The 23,858-nt window shown below is 44.0% G+C and overlaps 1 protein-coding gene across 13 annotated transcripts in view; it reads left to right on the forward strand.

The window, feature by feature from the left end:
* LOC147114055 (rho GTPase-activating protein 26-like) overlaps window positions 1-23,858 on the forward strand; it is a 249,495-nt gene that overhangs the window by 184,929 nt on the left and 40,708 nt on the right. For all 13 annotated transcript variants that reach the window (XR_015079339.1, XR_015079340.1, XR_015079341.1 and 10 more), the window contains one exon: window positions 10,358-10,514. Coding sequence is in view for 9 of the 13 variants with exons in the window: in XM_085995616.1 (XP_085851742.1) it covers window positions 10,358-10,514 (157 nt within the window). In the remaining 4 variants the exon portion in view is untranslated. The remainder of the gene's footprint in view (window positions 1-10,357; window positions 10,515-23,858) is intronic.

Below are 23,858 nucleotides of genomic sequence, written 5' to 3' on the forward strand. Positions count from 1 at the left end.
CTCCTATTGAAAACATCAAAACTTTCAAGGTTTTCATCGTCCTTGCAGAATTCAGTTGATCCTTTCTCTCTTTTTTAAGAAAGATGTTGCATTAATATAGTGCCTTTCACATTCTCAGGATGGCACAAAGCATTTCACAACCAATTCATTACTTTTTGAGGTGTAGTCACTGGTTATGTAGGCATCTAAACAAAGAGACTGGTCTTCAGTTTATCGTCTCATTTGAAAGATGGCACCTCCGACAATGCAGCACCCCATCACTGCACTGGAGTTTCAGCCTAGATTACATGCTCAAATCCTGGAAATGGCTTGAAACCATGACCAGATGACTCAATGGTGAAAGTGCCACTTCTGTGCTAAGCTTAAATTAAAGTCTTTAAGATAAAACTCTAACTAGGTCTTCATATTTTTTCAGTAGCTTGCAAAATACAAAATGATATGGTATCTCTGTACAAGTAGAACCAGGTTCCCTCCAAATTTGATAAATATTCTATTAATTATCCTGTAGAATGTTTTGGGAATGGATACTAATGATTTAATATATTCTGGGTGTTTACTTCCCTTTTAGAAGCCAAGAGTACAGTTCTACACTTAATCAGGAGTGCAGTTGCCAATCCCAATGAAAACAAGGACTGGAATCCCTGGGGCATATGCGTTTAACTGGAGAATAGTTGCTGTGAAACAAAACAATCACTAGCACTTTTTTTAGAAAAAGGCAATATTTTCTTCCCAAGTGACCTGTGCAAGTCAATGTGCAGTTTGTGTAGTAAAAATAAGTTATACTCTCAATCAACAATTCAATATGTTAGCTTTTAAACACTATTGACTGTGCTGTTGTTCAACCTCCTCCACACCACCACATGGCTCTGAAATGGCAGAGGAATCTTGCAAAGACCCTTGTTGTAAACATTAGGTGAAGATAATTAAAACCAGGCTCAGCTGTAGTGTCTCCTGGTGTAAAATAGTTTGCTAACTACTCACTGTCTTGGCTCTCACATAAAGAATGGCTACTTGCTTGTATACCTGAGAGTTGTCAATCCCCAACTTAATTAGCTCATTTTAAGGAGAGAGAAATAAATGTAGTGCAGCAATAGATATAAGAAAAGCTAAGGATGAGGAAAGGTAATTTAGCCTACCTAAGTTTATCCTTCTAGTATTCAAATGCCCCCAGTGTAGTATTCAACTGTGTCTTGAATGCTGCTTAAGTTTGCATCTCTACTGCATTACCTGGCAGATTATTCAAGGGCACGTAACAATCTTTTGCATAAAGAAATTTCTTATGGCATCTATTATGAATTTATTTTTCATTAGTTTATACTTATGCTTGGTCTTAATATTCTGCCTTTTATTTTTAAATAATAATCAAGATTTATCTTATTTTAGCCATTACTTTATATATACTACATAGAGGACCTCCCTTAACTGCCTTTCTCTATACTATAAAGATGGAACTTCTTTAATCTTTTCTCATCCTCTTATACTTGGAATCATTATTGTTGCTTTCTCTACATCATCTCTAATGCTTGCACAAGATCAGCAATGTCATGGGAACACCACTTGTCTTTTTCTTTACAGACATTGATGGGCCTGCTAAGTATTTCTACCAATTACTATTATTGTAGATTTTTATAACTTTAGCTTTTATCCTCCAAGCTTTGTATGTTGGGCATTGCATCTGAACAGCTATAGTAACCTAATTTACTAAATTCTGCTGAAAGACTTGTTTCTGATTGACTTCTTCCTTGCCATTCATTGTTGGATCATTAATTGTACTGCTCAGTCCATGAAAACTTGCATTATCCAATCTGTACCAGTTGCAGGTAAATGCTGCCTCAGTCTCCATCAAGTAAAGGTTTCAGTGTACATAACTAAGTGGCTGACAATATGGCTTACATGAGCTTTGTCGTAGGAAAGTTTCAATTTGCTGTTCTATACTTGGCCTATTTTTATCCTGTTCTAATTAATTTCTTTGCAATGAATGAACAAAATTTTAAGTGCCTTTTTTCAACAGGCAAATCTACTCAGTGGGAAAATTATGATTTACACTATTTCAGACCTGTGTCATTTCATCACATACTGAGAGTTTGGGCTGGATTTTCTCCGCGGTGTCGGGATGGTGGTGGGATAGCTGGTTGCCGGGTTCAGTTCTGCTCCCGGCTGCAGCTGCTCTGTCAAAGGAATTTTCCCTTGATTGGCCTTGTTAAGCCCACCCTGCGGGCTTCCCGGCCAATTAACAGGAAGCGGGTCTGATGATGTCATTTGATGATGCGTCATCAGCCAGTTTCCTTAAAGGGACCACGGCCACATTAAGTTTGACAGTTGTTCTGTTAGTGTTTGACAGCATTGAGGTGCTGCAAACACTGACAAGCATTGCACAAAGGTGGACGGTTGTGCCCAGGCTCTCCAATGACTCCCTCCATATGCTTATGGAGGGAGTCACAGCACGCAGGGAGGTCCTCTTCCCTTCTAATGAGCAGAAGAGACCTCCCCAGGACACCAACGCAGCCTGGTTGCACTGGAGGGCAAAAGCACATATGTCGTCAGGTGTCCCTGGCTGCAGTGGTGCCAACCTTTCAATGATCTCAGTGGATCACGAAACGTTACTGCAAAGCCACACTCAAACTCACCCTGCTGTGTTACTCATCACATCCCCATCACTGCCTTCCATACCCTACTCCTGCACATCCTTACTCACACCAACTTACCTTGCACCTCCACCCGTCCCTCTCTCTACATTATCACTTCCCCATCTCACTAGCCACCCCTCTCACTCACCCTCATCCTACTGCAAGCATACCAACTAACAACACACCAGGGTAGGCACTTGAGAGGTTTAGCCAATGTCCATGTGAAGTTTCTGGTAATGTGTCGTCATACAGTGTAATATCTTTTTCCAAAAGTGCTTCTTATTGGACAGATCTGAGCGCACATTGAGAAGTGTCTTACTGAGATCCAGTGAATGTTGAGACATAACTCCCTCCCCCCTATAGTGATGTGTGTGCATGGAATGGCTTGGACATTAAAGGGATGCTTTACGGTGCTGGTGTGGGATGGTGTCAACCTGGCGCATCATATGGCAGCCAGGGTTTACAGCTTCAAGTGAAGTAAATCTGGCCTTGGTGATGCCATTCCTGGCCTCCTGGGCAGCAGTGTTGTCGGGTGCTGATGCCCTGTGTCCTGTGCAGCATCAGGTGATGGCAGAGAAGGTTGCTGGTGGTGTTGTTGGTGCTGCTGGTGTGCCTAATGATGTTGGTGTTTGGGCTGAACATGGAAGGTATCAGAGGAGCAAGGTGAGAGAGTTTCTAGGGCATCGCTGTTGCTGCAATGGATGTCAGCTGCAGATGAGATGACAGAAACGATCTGTCAGTAGTGAGAGAGGTTGTTCTAATGAGGTGGCACTGGATATACAGTTGGCTCTAAACACTTGCAAGCTAAAGAAATCTCTATAATGTCTTACAAATACAATAACCAACAGTTTCTGCGCTCTGAAACTGACCATCTGCAACATAGCATCCTTTACACCACTTCTGCAGCTGTCAGCTTATCATAGACATCAGAGCAGACTCAACTCACACCAGGGTGAGCTGGCGTGTTCCCCGAGCAGCAGTAGCCCAATTGGAAGGAAGTCTCAAAATACCATTAAATTGGCTCTTAACAAGTCATTTAGTAAGCTCAATTGTCTCCCCCGCCACTTGGTGTCAGGGCAGTTCTCCGCTGACAGACCTGACACCTGGGAGACTCGCGTGGAGGCAGGTTGACGGCGGGTTTCCTACCCGCTGTCAATCTTTGCTATTTTGACAGCGGACCCGCCTCCAAACCCGACCTCTGAGCGCCGGCAAAATCCAGTTCCTTGTGTGGAATTGAGTTCCCTTTTGCCTCTGATACTCCGATAAATATCCCCTGAGTTGCTGAATTTTGTTCTTTCAACTGAATAATAGTTAAATTGCAAACATCCTTTTATAGATTATTTTAAAAATCCATTTATTTGGTAGTTTACCAATTCTGCTTGAAATATAGAATGTTAAGGCTAGCAGGCATATGATCTGTCAGGACTTGCGTCTTGTGGAATAATCTGTTCAGCTAATTGTCAGTTCTCACATTTTCGTAAGCTTTTAAGTTTCCTTTCAACTAACAGTTTTCTTCACTGCTTTCTGCACCTGTTAAAAATCAGTTGAAATGGAATTATTTCAGTCATCACAGGACGCATATTGTCCTTCATTCTTATTACATTTATACAGGCTACTTTTGCAAGACTCAGCCAGTGGACGCATTTTATGGCACTTGATTTGGTTTTTAAAAAAGAGGCCAAGCTACCAGCATGTACAGGACTCATTAAAATCTTTAAATTTAATTAAATCAACCCCATGCTGAATCTTGTGACTTCAGCTGAGTCTCCATCCACAGTCTGCACCTTGCACATATAAAATGAACACTTCAGGAGTCCTAGACCCTGGCCTGTTCAAGCAGGCTTCTTAAAAAGAGATAACTGTTTTAGTTCTGGGAAAAGTCTGGTTTTGGGAGGGGGTGGAGTTTAGTTTCATTTTGCTACATGCAATAGTTGGTTTTGCTGGACTGAATCATAGAATCTTACAGCACAAAAGGAGGCCATTCGGCCCATCATGCATGTGCTGGCTCTTTAAAAGAGCCTATCCATTTAGTCCCACTCCCTGCTCTTTCAACATAGCACTGCAATTTAATTCTTTTCAAGCATATATCCATTCCCTTTTGAAAGTTACAATTGAATTTACTTCCATTACCCTTTTGGACAATGCATTCCAGTGCATGGAGGGAGACAAACTGAGGGACTGATATGGGGGTGAGGGAGCAAGAAGAGAGAGATAGAAACAGAGGCCGCAACTTTAATTATGGAGGCGGGATGCGGGCGGGTCAGCTGGCTTCCGAGTTCCGGTCCTACCCCCAGCTGCCTCCGCTCTTCAGATGTGATTTTCCTTTGATTGGCCTTGTTAAGCCCACCCTACCAGCCAATTAACAGGAAGCGGGTCTGATTATGTCATTTGATGATGCGCCATCTGCCGGTTTCCTTAAGGGGACCATGCACAACTTTCTTTTGACAGTTGATCTGTCAGTGTTTGACAATATTGAGGTGCTGCAAACACTGACAATCACTGCACAAAGGTGAATACTTGCACCCAGGTTCTCTATGGTTATGGAGGGAGTCACAGCACGCAGGGAGGTTCTCTTCCCTTCCAAGGGCGGAAGAGACCTCCCCAGGACACCAACTTACTTTAAACCTCCACCCAACCCCCTCTATCTACTTTATCACTTCCCCATCTCACGAGCCATCCCTTACACTCACCCTCATCCTACTGCAAGCATACCAATTAACAGCACACAAGGCTAGGCATTTGAGAGGTTTAGCCAATGTCCATGTGAAGTTTCTGGTAATGCATCGTCATACAGTGTAATATCTTTTTCCAAAAGTGCCCCTTATTGGACAGATCTGAGTGCACATTGAGAAGTGTCTGACTGAATTCCAGTGATTGTTCAGTCATAACTCTTCCCCCACCCCCCTCCCCCCAAGCTATAGTGATGTGTGTGCATGGAATGGCTTGGACATTAAAGGGATGCTTTACGGTGCTGGTGTGGGATGGTGTCCACCTGGCGCATCATATGGCAGCCAGGATTTACAGCATCAAATGAAGAAAATCTGACCTTGGTGATGCCATCGCTGGCCTCCTGGCCAGCAATTTCCTCAGGGGCTGATGCCCTGTGTCCAGTGCATAATCAGGTGGGTAAGGAATAGGCTGGCGCTCTTGGAGCTGGTGCTGCCGCAACTGCTCTTCCTCTGAATCTGACCACCAGGATGAGAGGATGTAAATGGTTCCCATCCCATTTCTATAGATTTCAGTAGAGCCAGGAAGCTTGAAAGCACACACTCAAGTGGCCTGAAATTATTCCAATCGGGTAACACTGCAGATGGGTGTCAGCTTGAACAGTCACAAGGTCAGTAGATTTGCAAAATCTTATCCCAAACCTCCAACAACAAAGTTGTTGCATTTGAATGTCAGCCATGTTACAGGAGTGCTTTTAAAGCGCTGCTCCAATGACTACAAATCATGTCCTCGAGAAACTCGTCTCCTTGCAGCTGACTTGTTTCTGACGAGACTAGAAATAGGAGCCAGGAGCACGAAAATGGGAAACCACTGTAGAAATAGGATTAGCAAGACTGTTAACTACCTGTCCCACCAGTTCCCATCGGGTCAGTTTGGGAGCGGCTGACCCGACACGAAAATCACGAGGGGGCGGAATGGAGGTGGGTTGGCAGTCTGAAGCCATTTTTTCCCATTTTCGCTGTCGACCCGCCTCCAAACTCACCTCCTTAGGGCTATTAAAATCGAGCCCAGAGCGACTGACATGGAGGGAGAGAGAAAGAAACGGAGCCAAATATGGGGGGAGAGAGAGAGGGAAACAGCATGACCGATGTTAAGGGAGAGAAAAAAGGACAGTAATGGAGAAAGAGGACCAGAAGGACAGACATGCAGAAAGAGAAACAAAAAGTTTGGCATGTTTATACTTTTGGGGTTTTTTTTCTTGCCAATACTTTCCTTCAATATTCTTGGATGCTGCTAGCATTTAAATCACACCATACAAAGTGGTGAGGATGGGAATTCTTTTGTGGGTTCTGAATTTGCATGAATTAGATGAAGGTAAGCTCATGAGGAAGTAACAATATAGGTGCAATGATACTTGAGGCATTTTATCTGCACCCATCACTACCCCAGGGGCCATGTTTATAGACCCTTCCATAAATAACAAGACATGTTAGAGGATACCTATCCCTGTCACCTTTGCTGCACAAGAAAGGTTGTCTCAGAGTTTGCACCATGTGTTGCATCATCACCCACAGACAACATCTAGAACAGGGATGGCTCTTCCTGTAAAAGTTAAGATTACCATAATGTGAAGCTTTCAGGCTACCAGAACCTTCCAAGAGGACACCTGCCACATGAGGCAGTTTGCAGTGCACACATATCAAGCAAGTGGTAAATGCTATGTTTTCAAAGAGTAACGACTTCATTGCTTGTGAAACTACATATCACTGAAGCAGAGCTTTCACAAAGTAGCAGCGTTCCCTCAAGTGCAAGGTGTCACAGATGGCACCTATATAAGCATCAAGGCTCCTCATTCCAATATCATAGCCTATATAAACGGGTTTACATCAATTCATTTCAGATGGTAGCTGATCACAGAAGCATCATTATTTACATCAATGGTTATTAACCAGGAAGCAGCTATGATGCCTTCATTGCAGCGGTCCACACTACCCACAGTTTTATAAGTAGAAGATATATTTGGAAAGTCACTCTTTGGAAGTGAGACTAACCTCTGTATTCTGATTCTGCTCAGAAATCCCTTAGCAGCAGAGAGCTTTTGGCTGGAAGCCTGAGCATCTGTTCACTGTACCCCATCTTCTGCCAGCTTTGGCACAATGGAAGAGTGTTTGCAAAAGGGTAATAGTAGTAAAATACTTGAAATTATACCTATCAAGACCACAAACTTTTTTGTGCCGTGCTCAATGAGCCCCACGAGAGATGCCAGCACAGGCTTGATTGGCCGAATGGCCTTCCGTGCTGTAACCATTCTATGATTCTATGAAAAGCGAGGAACAAGTTTGCCATTGCCCTTCTCTTGATACCAGAAATATCTTCCTCATTTTTAGCTAGGCATGACAGACTGAAAGGATAATTACTAGTCCTAGCCCCTTTAGGGCTACCCCGGATCAGGCGTGTTCCCCAGACGTTCACTTTCAACTAAAGTTTGAGGTAGCTGAATCCTAAAGACGCTTAATTGGGTCTAAAGGTCCAGGCTATCTCTCCCTAAAGGAAAGGAACAACCTGAAGATATTACTGTCCTCCAGCTAGCACTTTTTAATAAGTTTAGCTGGACTGTAACGTTCTGGATATTATGAGGGTCCGGAAAACTCTCCCAGAATTCTGCAACTCCTCACCAAGGAGTGTACAGAGATTGAGTTTGCGAGTTTGATACAGAAGTACTATGTGAGACAATTCTAAAAATATATAGATTTATTAAAGAACCGACATGTAATTACAGTAAGTATTTCAGTCGCAACATTAACAGTTCCAAATACAAAAAGCTTTTACAATCTTATCAGAGATCCTTATTCTTAAATCTTAACTTTGTTACATTTTTACATTTCTTAGTCTTATTCAAGGATATCCACCAAAATCAAATACAGTACCTTTTTGATCCCCGAGACTCAGAGTTGTAGACTTACAGAGCTTGCCTCTGAAGCCGAGAATTGCTTTGCCCCTTCAAGCGAATCTGTCTTCCCATTTGAAAGTCCAATTTTTATACCCTTTCTCAGTGGTATTTCCTTTGAAGTTTTCTGCTGATGTAAGCTAATTATCTCGTAATTTTTCTGTTGACTTATGCAATCTTTACAGTCAGATCAGCTTGTAGCATTAAGAATCGTGTCTCCACCTTTAGGTGTTCAAAACTTATCATAAAAAACGGTCTTTCTATTTGATGTCATTCTTACCAAAGTCTTCTGTTTGTGTCTCTTTCCGAAGTGTAAATTAGAAACACCTCAACCTGGTGCACCATTGTCTTCTTAGTTACCTCAACTGGTTGTAACACAGACTCATGTCTCCGTGTTTCATTTGATGTTACTTTTACGAAGGCACATGTTTCTTTAATTTTATGCATTTGTTTACAAAGTATACTTTAAAACACCTTAACTGGGTGTACCATTGTGTTCTGTCCAAGGCTTCAGACTTTCAGGAACCTTTAACCTTCTGTTTCAACAAGGCTACTGATTCAGTGTCAACAACTTATCTTATCTCAATAGCTTGTATGCAGTTTACAGCTTTTCCATTGTTAAGGCGTTTAGATTTTCAAGCCCAGTATGTCATGTTTTAATAAAGTCAGAATTCTTTTATAGAATGGTGTATTTTTCTGAATAGGTATTACAGAGATAGGAAGAGGAGAGGCCATGGAGGGATTTGAAAACGAGGATGAGAATTTTAAAATTGAGGCGCTGCTTAACCGGGAGCCAATGTAGGTCAGCGAGCACAAGGGAGATGGACGAACGGGACTTGGTGCGAGTTAGGACATGGGTAGCCGAGTTTTGGATGACCTCAAGTTTGCGTAGGGTGGAATGTGGGAGGCCAGCCAGGAGTGAGTTGGAATAGTCAAGTCTAGAGGTAACAATGGCATGGATGAGGGTTTCAGCAGCGAATGAGCTGAGGCAAGGGCAGAGACAGGCGATGTTCTGGAGGTGGAAATAGGCGGTCTTTGTTATGCTGCAATGATTTAAGAGCTGCTGTCTTGTCAGATTTTGCACTCTCCAGTCAAGTATTCTGCAAGCCTAATTCTCTGGACAATTTTTCTATGCACTATTACACAAATTAGGGGAGGAACTCCTGTTGCACATTCAGCGCAACCCTTGAACTGCCAGTGTAGGTGAGCCTATGCCATAGGCCAGCTTTGCCTGTCTGGCAAAATTGAAGCTATAGTGTCGATGCTGAATGAAAAATTGCAGAGATCAGTTTTACTGTCACTAGATTTATTTTTGATTTGATTTTACACTTCCTCGGGTTACCTAGGGTAAAAATGCCTGCTGGCGGTCAATTTTCAGGCATCTACCAATAGTGCTCTTTATTCAGCTGCCAGGAAATAGTAATGACTCAACCATATTTTTCCTTTCCCTTTGCATCTATACCTAGTTTTTTTTTCTCCACACTTTTTCTTGAATAAGGTCAGAATCTCTGCAGGGAATGTGTGAAATTTTGTCTGAGTCTCCACTTCACGATCAGGTTTATATTCTTTTAGAATTTGTTTTAATATAGAAGTGACTGCATGTCAACCCTGGGAATACAAATCTAGCAAAGAAGAAATGAATAAAAGTCTAATTTTCTTGGGAGGAAATGGGTGATGCAGGGTGTTGGAACAATGATCTTTTACTTCTTGAACCTGTGTTTGAAATGACAACCAGAAAGTCTCCATTCTCTGATGCAGAGTGGGTAGTTGATCGTGTGCTTAAGTACAGCCCTGCCGGGAGAGACTTTTTGAAGGCCGTTGAGTGTTCAACGAGTAAAGTTAGGTTATTTTAGTCCAGTTCCTGTATGCTGCACACATTTCACATTGCAAGAGAAGTACTTGGGCAGATTTAAACATTTATAACATTGAAATAATGACATTTCTATTTAAAGATCAGTTGTTAAGGTGAATCTAGTTAGGCTAAGCTGTTCACTAAAAATACGGTAAAACTGCATTCATGATTTTTAGTGAAAGCAATTGTTGGAAAATAATGTACAATATTCTTTCATTTAGATAGATAGATCAAATTTAAACAAACATATATTTATCTTGACAGAGAAGCAGAACAGTATTACAAACTCCAGTTCTGAGTCTGTGTTCATCCCAACTGTGAATGCCTCATCCAACTCTAAAACCCATCGACAAAGTGTACATAGCCTGGGCTCTTATGACACTGAGGTGTCTACAGTGAAACTGGATCGACCCAATTCTCTGTAAGTACAGCTGTTTGCATATTTTTCCCTCTCCTGTAGTAGCATCTGTTGACTTGTAGACCAGAAAGAATGTCTCCTCTATAGGGTAAGCAATATATCCTTTACTATGCTTATTTTTTACATATACTAGGTATACATTTTAATAATTACACTGGTGATTCAGACTTTGCTACAGCACCCATTAAAAGTCTGAAAGAAAACCTAATTTAAAAATATTTTGATGAGAGTACTCCTGTATGCGACAAAAAGTAAAAACAAACTCAGACTCAGTGTGGTAGAAATTCACCTTGGGCGGTAGTGCAAAACTGGCAGTAGCACTCTGGGTGCCTGTTAGATGCATTGCCTGGTACTCTGTTCCATTGAAGCCAACAGAACTGAATATCGGGCAGGGCATCTAACAGGCGGCCGAAAAGGCAACGTCCGTTTTGCTCTACCGCCTAAGGCAAATTTGTACCCCAGTTACTTTACTCGTGTCTGTTCCTGCAAGTCTATTTTTCATATACTTTATTTCATTCTTGTGCCACATTTTACACTGTCTTGTAATATTTATATTGTCTGCTGTTACTGCAGTGTCCCAAAAGATTATGGAGTGCAGATTTTCTCCTGCAGTTTTCATTTACGGGAAATCTGCTATCTCCAGTATGCTGTCAGAGGCAGGCCTTGAGAAGTAATAGCAGAAGGGATGGAAAAATCACCAGATGTACATAGGAAGGTGATCTACTTCAGGGTTTCTGACGTAGATCACCTTCCTGCCCTCTCACTCAGAGTATTGCCCATGACATGTATTACCCATAACATGAAGGAAGACATGAAAGGGGAGAGAAATTTCAAAGTGGGAAAAGATAGTTACAGTGCCTCTCACTCCCAACCAGTCCACATTAAACTTTCATCCAGCATTAAATAAAAGGGAAAGAGAGTCTAGAACAGTGAGAGACCAGTGGAGTGTGAAAGACCAGGAGATTATGGAGTTCAGCCTAAGTAGGAGTGATTTGAGGCATAATTATTGAAACTTTAATTTATCAATTTCATGGTAATTTGGTGTTAATTTACTTAATTGTGGCTATTTATTACTAGTAACTATTAGAACTATTGGGCATTTGATACCTTACCTGTGGATTGGTTTTAGCTGGTAATAATTGAATTAATTGGTTACATAGGTGGTGTGAGTAGCTATTTTCTGGCTGATTTTTCCTCCTGCTTTTGTGTAAGACAGTACAAACTTTGAGTTTATTAGTAAAAGATTAGTTTCTAAGCAGGGAGAGATGAATGGAGTGTGAAAGGCCTTGAGAAAGAGTTAAGAGCATCATGTAGCCGCAGCAGGGCTTTAGTCCTCAGTAGGTGCTCAGCCTTGATGTACAATTGGTCTAAAATTATATTTGAGAGATTAAATCACGAACTCATTGGGCAGGATTTTCATTGGGCCGTGGAGACAGGATTGGAAGCGTGTGGGGGGTTAAAATCCTGAAATCGGGGGGCACGAACCCATCCCGCCTCCATGCCAGTTTCAAAGGAGGCGGGTACCCGACCCGCACTGGGACCCGCCTCCCCGAGGCAGGAAGGGGATTAGTGCCAATTAACTGCCTGTTAACAGGCAGTTTTTAGCTTAATCCCTATTTTCATTGTTGAAATGTGGGATTCCCGACAGCTCCAAACCACGCCAAAGTTAGCGAGGCGGGCTGTCGGCATGAAGGGCTTGGAGGGGTCGAGATGTCCGGTGTTCAGGTGAGTGATGGGTGCGTGAGTGCAGAGGTAAGTGTGTTTAGTGTGTGTAAAGTGTTTAAAGAAGTTGTACTTACCTTTACAGCCTTCCTTCCCTCAGGTCTCGGGAGTCCCTCGCCTCACCGGCACAGAAAGCTGAATGGCCGCGATCTGTCAAAAGTTCCAGCATTCAGCTTTCTGTCCTGGGGAGATCTCTAAATCATCCTGACAGGAAGGAATTAACTTGGAGTACAGATTGTCAGTGTTTGACAGCTTCAAACAGCTGTCGAATGCTGATATTTCATCTGTCAAAGGGTCTTGACAGATGAAATATCAATCTGTGACGACACCTGTTGCCGGGTGGCCCTTAATTGACCTGCTGAACCCGCTGGGTGGGCTCAACAAGGTCAATCAAGTCAAAATCGCGTGGGTTGGCTAGAACTCGATGGAGGCGGGACGACAACCCTGAAAGTTGTAGTCCCGCCTCCTACCCGACTCCTCAATGAAAATCCAGCCCATTGTGTTTGATTTTGTTAAACTTTTAAAGGAAAACAGTATAGTATAGTATTGGGGAACAGGTGAAGCCTGTGACCTGTGGTATCTGCATGGCATAGGAGGTACTGGATGCTTTGTGTGTCCAGGACGACCACACACGTATGTAGTTTCTGACTGTTTGGGCTTGAGTTCAAGATTTCTGAGCTTGAGAGCAGCTGAAAGGTTTCAGGAATGCACTTTTGAGGAGGTGGTCACCCTGCAGGTACCATGAGTAAGTGAGGAAGGAGATTTAGTGACAATCCATCAGGGTCAGAACACAAGACAGTATAAGAATAAGTATTCAGTGCTCAATATCTATGACAATGACAGAAACTGAGAAGATGGCAACCACGAGCAAAACCATGGAACAAGTGGTTGCCAAAGAAGTGTAGAAGTAATAGGAGATTTTATAGAGGAACAGACAGACACTTTTGGAGCTGCAACCCAGAATACTATGTTGCCTCCCATCTGCAAAGATAAGGGATATCACTAGTTGGTGGAAATTATTTTCGAGAGGTAAGGGAACAGAGAAAAGTTGTGATTCATGTTGGAATCGGTGATAGACGAAGTAATAGATTTGTGGTTCAGCAAAGGAAATTTGATGAGTTAGTAAATAGATTAAAGAGCAATACCTCAAGGATAACAATGTCACGATTGCTCCCGGTGTCACCCTCAGGAATAGTAAGATAAGGGAAGTAAATACAAGGCTGGAGAGAAGGTGTAGATGGGAAAGATGCAAATTCCAGGGGCATTGGAACCTGATTATGGGCCAGAGCTGGCCTAAACAGGGTGGATGAAGTTCACCTGAAAAGCGCTGGGATTTATGTCCTTGTTGAAGAGTAACTAATAGATTCTAGCATTTTTCCTACTACTGATGTCAGGCTAACTGGTCTGTAGTTCCCATTTTTCTCTCTTCCCTCCTTTCTTAAATAGTGGGGTTACATTTGCTGTCTTCCAATCCGCAGGAACCGTTCCAGAATCACTGAAAGTTAACATGCAGTTACAGCAAGCAATTAGGAAAGCAAATGGTATTTTGGCCTTTATTATAAGAGAATTTGAGTATAAGAGTAAAGACATCTTACTGCAATTATATAGGGCCCTGGTGAGACCACACCTGGAGTATTGTGTACAGTTTTGGTCTCCTTACCTAAGGAAGGATATACTTGCCATAGAGGGAGTGCAACAAAGGTTCACCAGACTGATTCCTGGGATGGGGGGGGTCGTCCTATGAGGAGAAATTGAGTAGACTAGGCCTATATTCTCTAGAGTTTAGAAGAATGAGAGGTGATCTCATTGAAACATACAAAATGCTTGACAGGGTAGATGCAGGGAGGTTGTTTCCACTGGCTGGGGAGTCTAGAACCAGGGGTCACAGTCTCAGAATAAGGGGTCGGCCATTTAGGAAACAGAGCAACAATATTGGGTGATTTTAACAATCCCAAGATAGACTGGAATAAAAGTAATACTTGTCATCAGAGTGGGGGACACATTTTAGCATGCATTCAAGTCTGTTTCCTAGATCAGTGTGTTTCTAGTCCAACAAGCAAAGAAGCATTGCTTGATTTACTTGTGGGAAATGAAGTGGAATTGTAGTATCGTAAGGTTTATATATTAGTTATGGAGAAGGACAAGGAGCACTCTAGAATAGAAATACTTAACTGGAGGACAGCTAATTTCAGCGAGTTGAGGAGGGTTCTGGCCCAGGTAAATTGGTGTCAAAGACTAGCAGGCAAAAATGTAATGGAGCAATTTAACGACGAGATGGTTCGGGTACAGTCTAGGTACATTCCTACAAGGGGGAAAGGGAGGGCAACCAAAGCCAGAGCTCCCTGGATGACAAAGGAGTTGGAGAGTAGGATGAAGCAGAACAAGGGGACGTATGAGAGATGTCAGCTTGATAATGCAAGGGAGAATCAGGCTGAATATAAAAAGTACAGAGGAGTAGTGAAAACAGGAATAAGAGGGGCAAAGGGACAGTACGAGAATAGATTGGTGGCTAACATAATGGGGAATGCAAAGGTCCTTCTATCGGCGTATTAACAGTAAAAGGGTTGTCGGAGGAGTGGTGGGGGTGATTTGGGATCAAAATGGAGAACTATTGGTGGAGGCAAAAGGCATGGCTGAGGTACTAAATGAGTACATTGCATCGGTGTTTACCAAGGAAGAGGACTTTTTCAAAGCTATGGTAAACGATGAGGTTCCTGGGATACTGGATGAGATAAAAATAGATAAAGAGGTACGGGAAAGGCTGACGGTAATTAAAGTGGATAAGTCACCCGGTCCAGATGGAATGCATCCTAGGTTACTGTGGGAAGTAACAGTAGAAATTGTGGAGGTGTTACCCATAATTTTCCAATTCTTCTTGGAGGTGGTGCCAAAGGACTGGAGGATTGCAAATGTTTCACCTTTGCTCAAAAAAGGGGAGAAGGATAAACCTGGCAATTATAGGCCAGTCAGTTTAACGTCGGTGGTTGGGAAGCTTTTAGAAATAATAAACCAGAAAATTAACAGCCACTTGGACAAGCATGGACTAATAAAGGAGAGCCAGCACGGATTTGTTGAGGGCAAATATATATTTCTTAAGGCTAAAGGGATCAAGGGGTATGGGGAGAAAGCAGAGACCGGGTGCTGAACTTGGATGATCAGCCATGATCGCATTGAATGGCAGAGCAGGCTCGAAGGGCCGAATGGCCTACTCCTATCTTCTATGTTTCTAAATTGTGTTTGACTAACTTGATTGAGTTTTTTGATGAGGTAATAGATTGCGTGGATGAAGGTAGTGCTGTTGATGTGTATATGGACTTTCAAAAGGCATTTGAGATGGTACCACATGTCTTGTATTGCACACTTTGTACAAAAATAATAAATTGCAGGACAACGGAGTATTACAGCTTAAACTCTTTTATGAAGCATCAGGTCTGTTCTAACTCACAACAGTACAGCACCGTGTGGACAAGATGGAGTTAGGACCCCTACTGGGTCTTCTAAACAATAGCAGTCCTTACAGATGCCCACAGGCCAATGACAACTCAGCATGTGATCACGTGAATATAATAGGTATTCCTTACAGATGCCTGCGGGCCAATGACAATTCAATATGCAAATGTTACATCCCCTTTTAAAAGAAAAATGTTACGCATTACTTTTGAACCTTTCTTCTACATAATGTTCTCAGTAGCATCAACATATAAGTAAACTCAACATTTAACTAGCACTGAAAACATCTCAACGTTTCAATAACGATGTACAGTTTTTTTAGGGCAGCGATCCACCTACACCCTTTGGCAGTTCATAAGTCAAGGATAACTCTAGGCTTGACCTCTCGTCGGAATGACGGTGTTGTTCCTTGGTGTTCAGGAGGTGCCTGCGATTGCGGCGGTACACCTGTCCTTCTGGGGTGCGGACGTGATACGATCGCTCAGTGTCAGCTGGCTGGATGACGACTGCTGGCTTCCAGTAGTCATGCTCCTGGATTCTGACGGATTCTCCATTGTGCAGCGGCGGCAGTAGTCTAGCTGACCTGTCATAGTATCTCTTTTGGTGTTGCTGTCTCTGTACATGTTTTGCATGCACTTCCTTGCAGCTGACGACCTGCCAGGGCCTGTCTGGGATACGGTGAGGTATCATGGGCTCTTTGACATTTGATGTGTGGCGTTCTAGACAAATGGAACATTTTCCGACAATTCCTCAATGTGTTTGCACATTCCGGGCCAAAACATAATGTCACGTGCTCTTTGTTTGCATTTTTCCATGCCCATATGTCCAGCATGAATTTTTGTCAACATCTCTTCTCTGAGACTGGTAGGAATGATGATTTTTTCCCCTTTGAAGATGATTCCGTTGATTTGTGACAGTTCGTCTCTGTGGTTCCAGAATTCAGATATGCTCTGAGGGCATTTTCTCCTTTTCTCAGGCCATCCTTCATGTATAACTTTGCTCAGCAGTGTGAGTTGTGCATCTTTCTCTGTTCCTGCTCGGATCTCCTTCAGTTTTGTGTCACTCACAGGTAAGCTGTTGTACACCATGTGCACCTGCACATCCATGCCTTCACTGAGGCTACTGTCCTGGTAGCTAAGAGACTTTCTGGAGAGTGTGTCTGCGACAGGAATGTCTTTGCCTGGACGGTGAATGATTGTGAAGTCATACTTCTGTAGCTGAAGGATCATTCTCTGTAGCCTTGGTGGGGCTGCGGCTAGTGGTTTCCTCATGATTGACTCGAGGGACTTGTGGTCGGATTCCACAATGCTTTGTCGGCCATAGACATACAGGTGGAAACGCTTACATCCAAACAGAATTGCATATAGCTCTTTCTCGATTTGAGCATAGTTGATTTCACTGTCTGTGAGAGATCTGGAAGCGTAGCCGATGGGCTTTCCTTCTTGCAGTAATACTGCACCTAGTCCGTACTTTGACGCGTCCACTTGTAGTCTGAGCTCTTTGTTGGGGCCGAAGTAGGCAAGAACTGGTCCTTATTCTCTGGTGATTAGGTCTTTCATTTTCTGAAATGCTGTGTCATGTTGTTTGTCCCACAGGAACTCGTTGGATTGTTTGAGCAACTGACGCATGGGTGTGTTGATTTCAGAGAGGCTCGAGGCAAACTTGGCTAAGTAGTTAACCATGCCTAGTACTGTCTCTAGCTCTGCGCGGTTCTTCAGCGGCTCCATCTTCTTGATGGCGGAGATTTTCTCTGGATCCGGCTTAATGCCATCAGTTGAGAGGCGATGCCCGAAATAACTGATCTTGGTGGATCCGATAATGCTTTTCTCGGGGTTGAGCCAGATACCTTTCTCCCGTGATCTTTGTAGCATCGCACGGAGGTTCCTGTCATGTTCCTCTCTATTCCTGCCATAGATGAGGATGTCGTCTACGATTGCGACTACTCCATCGAGGCCTTCATAGGTTTCGTTGATCTTCCACTGGAATTCATCCTGAGCTGCGATAAGACCAAATGGTAAACACAGAAATCGGTAGCGTCCAAATGGTGTGTTGAACGTTGTTAGCTTGGATGACTCTTCCGTGAGCTTGATAGTCCGGTATCCTGATCGTGCGTCCATTACACTGAAGTAACGTGCTCCCACAAGCTTGGGTGTGATGTCATCTAGCATTGGTAGAGGGTAGTGAGGGCGTTTGATAGCCTTGTTCAAATCTCTGGGATCGAGACAGACTCTGAGCTTGCCTGTACGTGGTTTCTCAACCACTACTAACGCGTTGACCCACTCTGTCGGTTCTGTTTCCTGGACGATGATTTCTGTATTCTCCATGCTCTGCAGCTCCTCCTTCAGGCGACTATGTAGAGCAAGGGGTATCCTTCTCGGTGGGCAAACCACAGGGGTTGCTGCTGGGTCAAGGTGAATAGTGCATTCACCTGGGAATAGTCCGATTCCTTTGAAAACATCAGCAAACTCCTCCATGACTGTCTGCTTCTCAACTGGTGCTGTCAATGACAGCACTAGCTTGACGAGGTCCATGTCTAAACATGCCTTTAGACCTAGCACTGGAGGTGCTTGAGTGTCAACAATGTAAAAGTCCAGCATCATGTCGCATTCTTTGTACTTGCATTTCATCACGCATGTGCCTTTTACATTGAGCTGCTCACCCCCATAGCCGGTCAGTCTGCATGAGGTGGGCTGTAGCTCACACTCATCCTTCAAGCTGTGATACTCACTCAGAGGAATTACATTAACCTGAGATCCAGTGTCTAGTTTAAACTTAAGCTCTTTGCCCTGTTTTCCTATCTCAATATCGGCAAAGGCTTGCTCAGTCTCTGAAATCTGTTTTTTCTGTGACACAGAATCAATAAGCAGTTCCTCTGCATTTGGCTCTCTATTTGGCATTTGGCTGTCACTCACTGTGTGTACTGCTTTTCTAAAAACAGTCCTGAAAACTTTAGCAAAGTGGTTCCGTTTACCACATGTAGCATATTGCTTTCCTTTGGCGGGGCATTGCACCTTTTCTCCATGCATCTTGTTTCCACAATATCCACAGTTTTTGAAGCGTTTTATGTCCGTGTCGCTCATTTTTAGAACTCTCTCTGTTCTTTCTGTTCTGAAACACGCTCTCTGGGCGGTGTTCTTTGGTGTGTGTCTATTAACTGCGTGCACTGTCTGTTCACACGGCTGCTCGTGGCGCCGGTTATGGTTTTCAACTGTGCTTGGGCTATCTCGTGCGATCTAGCTATGTCCATAGCTTTGTCCAGCGTTAGCCCGGACCCAACATTCAAAAGTTTCTCTCTCACTTTAGCTGAATGTATTCCAAACGCGATGCGGTCTCTGACCATCTCATCTTTATCTGCATATTCACAGTCTTTTACCAGCAGCTTTAACTCGGTCATGAACTGTTCAAATGACTCACTAGCTCCTTGTACTTTCTCCTGAAACTTGTACCTAGCGAATATCGTATTTGTCTTGGGCATCACATATGCTTCAAAACGGTCAAAATAACTTTTCAGTACCTTTGCTTCATCCGCGGTGAGAGACCATGTGTTAAAAATGTCTCTCCCTTTTTCTCCGATCCACAGGAGTAGATAGCTGCATCTTTCTTCCTCCCCTTTGCTTTTCAGTGGACCCGAGAACATTAACTCCACGTGTTGCTTGAACTTGCACCATTCTCTATGTAAGTTCAAAGATTCCCAATTCATTCGAGGTAAGGGAGCTCCAACGATGTCCATTTCAAATCCCTGTTCTGACACCATGCCTTGTTTTGCACACTTTGTACAAAAATAATAAATTGCAGGGCAACGGAGTATTACAGTTTAAACTCTTTTATGAAGCATCAGGTCTGTTCTGACTCTCAACAGTACAGCACCGTGTGGACAAGATGGAGTTAGGACCCCTACTGGGTCTTCTAAACAATAGCAGTCCTTACAGATGCCTGCAGGCCAATGACAACTCAGCATGTTATCACATGTGAATATAATAGGTATTCCTTACAGATGCCTGCGGGCCAATGATAATTCAATATGCAAATGTTACACCACATACTACGCTTGTTAGCAAAATTGAAGCATGGGATAAAAGGGACAGTAGCAACAAAATTGGCTAAGGAATAGAAAACAGAGAGTTGTGAATGGCTGTTTCTCAGACTGGAAGAAGGTATACAGTGGTGTTCCCCAAGGTTCAGTACTAGGACCACTGCTGTTCTTGATATACATTAATGGCTTGGGGGTACAGGGCACAATTTTGTAATTTGCAGGTGACACAAAACTTGGAAGTGTAGTAAACAGTGAGGAAGATGGTAATAGACTTCAAGAAGACATAGGCTGGTGGAATGGGCGGACATATGACGGATGAAATTCAATGCAGACAAGTGTGAGTTGATACATTTTGGTAGGAAGAATGAGGAGAGACCATACACACTAAATGGTACAATTTTAAAGGGGGTGCAAGAACAGAGAGACCTGGGGGTGCTTGTGCACAAATCTTTGAAGGTGGCAGGACAGGTTAACAAATCAGTTAATAAAGCATATAGGATCCTGAGCTCTCTAAATAGTGGCATAGAGTGCAAAAGCCAGGAAATTATGCTAAACCTATATTTAAAAAAAAACTAATTCGGCCCCAGCTGGAATATTGTGTCCAATTCTGGGCACCACACTTTAGGAAGGACGTGAGGCTTTGGAGAGGGTACATAAGAGATTTACTAGAATGGTTCCAGGGATAAGGGATTATAGTTACGTGGATAGACTGGAGAAGCTGGGGGTGTTCCCCTTAGAGCAGTGAAGGTTAAGAGGCGATTTGATAGAGGTGTTTAAAATCATGAAGGGTTTAGATAGAATAAAAAAAAGAGAAACTGTTTTCAATGCTACAGGCTCGATAACCAGGGGCACAGATTTAAGGTGATTGGCAAAAGAATCAGCGGCGACATGAGGAAAAACTTTTTTACACAACGAGTGGTTAGGATTTGGAATGCATTGCCTGATAGGGTGGTGGATACAGATTCAATAGTAGCCTTCAAGAGGGAATTGGATAAATACTTGATGGAGCAAAAATTGTAGGGATATGGGGAAAGAGCGGGGGAGTGGGGCTAACTGGATTGCTCTTCGAAAGAGAGCATGGGCCGAATGGCCTCCTTCTGTGCTGTACTATTCTGTGATTCTATGACAAATAACTGATGTGAGTAGGGGAATAATTGAGAAATTGTGACCACAGCATAAAAGTTATTTTGTAAAAATAAAAAAAACAAGGAAAAATCAAAGAAAAGAATGCTCGACTGGAAAAAGCAAAATTCAGTGATAGAAGGAGACCAAGGCCAAATTAACAGGGCAGAAAAGTTAGCAAGCAGACTGACAGATCAGCATTGGAGAAGCTTCAAATTTAAGATGGCTAGAGTACAAATTACTTATCATCTTCTTCTTCTTCTTCTTGGGCAGTCCCTCTGAAGCGAGGATGACTTGCTTCCACATTAAAAATGAGTTCTCAGGTGACTGATGAGTCCAATGCGGGACCTACAGTCTCTGTCACAGGTGGGGCAGATGGTGGTTGAAGGGGCAGGTGGGTGGGGTGCTTGGGTTGACGTGCACTCCTTCCGCTGTTTGCGCTTGGCTTCCGCTTGCTCCCGGCGAAGAGACTCTAGGTGTTTGGCGCCTTCCCGGATGCTTCTCCTCCACTTTGTGCGGTCTTGGGCCAGGGATTCCCAGGTGTCGATGGGGATGTTACACTTTTTCAAGGAGGCTTTGAGGGTGTCCTTGAAGCGTTTCCTCTGCCCACCTGGGGCTCTCTTGCCGTGCCGGAGCGCCGAGTAGAGCACTTGTTTTGGGAGTCTCGTATCGGGCATGCGGACAATGTGACCCGTCCATCAGAGCTGATTGAGCGTGGTCAAAGCTTCGATGCTGGGGATGTTGGCCTGAGCAAGAGCACGGACGTTGGTGCGCCTATCCTGCCAATGGATTTGCAGGATCTTGCGGAGGCAGCGTTGGTAGTACCTCTCCACTGCTTTGAGGTGCCTGCTGTTGTGTCGGTACCTTTCTACCTAGACACAATTTAGGACTCAGAACTCAGAGATTCAAACATGAAGTGCTTTTTGGAAGGAAAGGAAGTTCTGGCAAGTTCCGAACAAAGAGAGCTAGACTTAACCAAGAGAACACCCAACCATTTATCTCCTGTGACAGCGCCACCACAGGTGGGAGGAGAACACACACAATACATAACATTTCCTCCCCTCTTAAATGGAAGGTCCACATTATCCCTCAATAGGTAAGTTACTTTCAATACACTCAACTAACCTAGGGTAGAGGTAGACTGCCTCAAACCCTGACTTTACCCTGGGGTTTATTCTGCCCCAGTCTTGTGGGTAAGTCACTAAGCCTACAGATCCAAGCGTCTTGGAGGCCGCCGCTCTCTGACAGGATACCGGCGGTCATCGTTGGCTTCCACAGCAGTAGGCATTGACACAGGCCTGGATGGAGAAGGTGCCTGTGTCAGTTGAAAGTTTGCACAGGTGGAACAGTCTCTTTGACTTCCTGCGTTGGAGAAGAGCACTGTGGCAAAGGATGCTGGTTTGCGGTATCATTCGGAAACAGTTCAGGCCAACCAGCCGTTGGAGCCTCTGTGGCTGTCTCTGCTCCCAGCAACAGTTGATCTGTGTGTCTTCTCCAGACGACGTCCTCAGCAGTCTCAACCGTGTAAGACACAGGGCCCGTCTGCGCAATCACCGTAGCAGGAACCCATTTTGGTCCAATGTTGTAGTTTCGAGCTAGGACGTGCTCTCCCAGATGAAACCGTCTCTCCTTGGCTCTTTTCTCTCTCTTTTCAACTTGAGCTTGTTGTTGACGATGGACAACCTGCTCTGCCCTTGGAGGTTTGAGTAAGTCAAAACTTGTCCGCAACTGCCTCTTCTTCATGAGCGAAGCGGGGGAAGTTTTGGTTGTGGCATGCGGCTCGTTCCTGTAGGACAACAGGAATCTGTTCAGACGTTGGTGGATTGAGCCCTGACCTTGCGATGCCTTCAAGGCGTGCTTCAAAGTTTGCACAAACCTTTCTGCCTGGCCGTTAGTAGAGGGATGATAGGGCGCAGACCTGATGTGTTGGACACCATTCACATGCAGGAAGGTTGCAAACTCCTGTGATACAAATTGTGGACCATTGTCACTTACGAGTTGTTCCGGTGAGCCATAACGGCTGAACATCTCACCAAGTTTCTCAATTGTTTTCTCTGCCGTGGTAGACCTCATCACAGCGACCTCCGGCCACTTGCTACCAGCGTCCACAACCACCATAAACATCTTCCCTTCGAAAGGACCGGCGAAGTCCACATGTACTCGCTGCCACACTTCTGCAGGCCAATCCCAGGGGTGTAGGGTTGCCAGCTGTGGAACATTCCGGACCCTTTGACATGGGGAACATGTTTTGGCTTTCTCCTCAATATTCCCATCGAGACCTGGCCACCAGAAGTAGCTTCTTGCCATTTCCTTCATCTGAACCATCCCACTGTGGCCTGTATGAAGTTGTTGCAGTATAGGTTTCCTCAGAGGTGGCGGAATGATGACACGGCGTCCCCAAAGAAGACAACCTGCCTGGACGGAGAGCTCATTTCTTTTTGAAACGTAAGGTTTCAAACTAGGAGAATCTCCTATCGCTCTCCCTCGAATGACATCGTCGATTACCTCAGACAGGACTGGATTGTTGCGGGTGTACCTTCGCACCTGAACTGCAGTGACAGGTGCTCCCTCCACTTGTCTAAAGTAGAAGATGTCTATCTGACGAGACTCTGGGGGAGTAACAGGCAAGGGTAGCCTCGAGAGACCGTCTGCGTTGCGATATTTGATGTCGTATGTGTGTCCTGACAACAGTAAAGCCCACCTTTGCATCCTGCTTGCAGCGAGAGATGGAATTCCGGTGTGGGGCCCGAAGATTGAAGTCAATGGACGGTGGTCTGTCAGGAGTGTGAACCTTCTCCCAAACAGGTACTGATGAAATATTCGAATTCCAAAAACGATTCCCAAGGCCTCGCGCTCGATCTGCGCATAGTTACTCTCGGCCTTGTTCAAGGTGCATGATGTGAAGGCGATAGGTTTCTCTTCACCCGAAGGCATGATGTGGGATATGACTGCTCCCACACCATATGGTGATGCATCACATGCTAGCTGCACGGGTAGCTTTGGGTCGAAGTGTGTCAGGA

The sequence above is a fragment of the Somniosus microcephalus genome, chromosome 8 (assembly GCF_052327205.1).
Source record: "Somniosus microcephalus isolate GS21.2 chromosome 8, FLI_Smic_1.0, whole genome shotgun sequence".
NCBI lineage: Eukaryota > Metazoa > Chordata > Chondrichthyes > Squaliformes > Somniosidae > Somniosus > Somniosus microcephalus.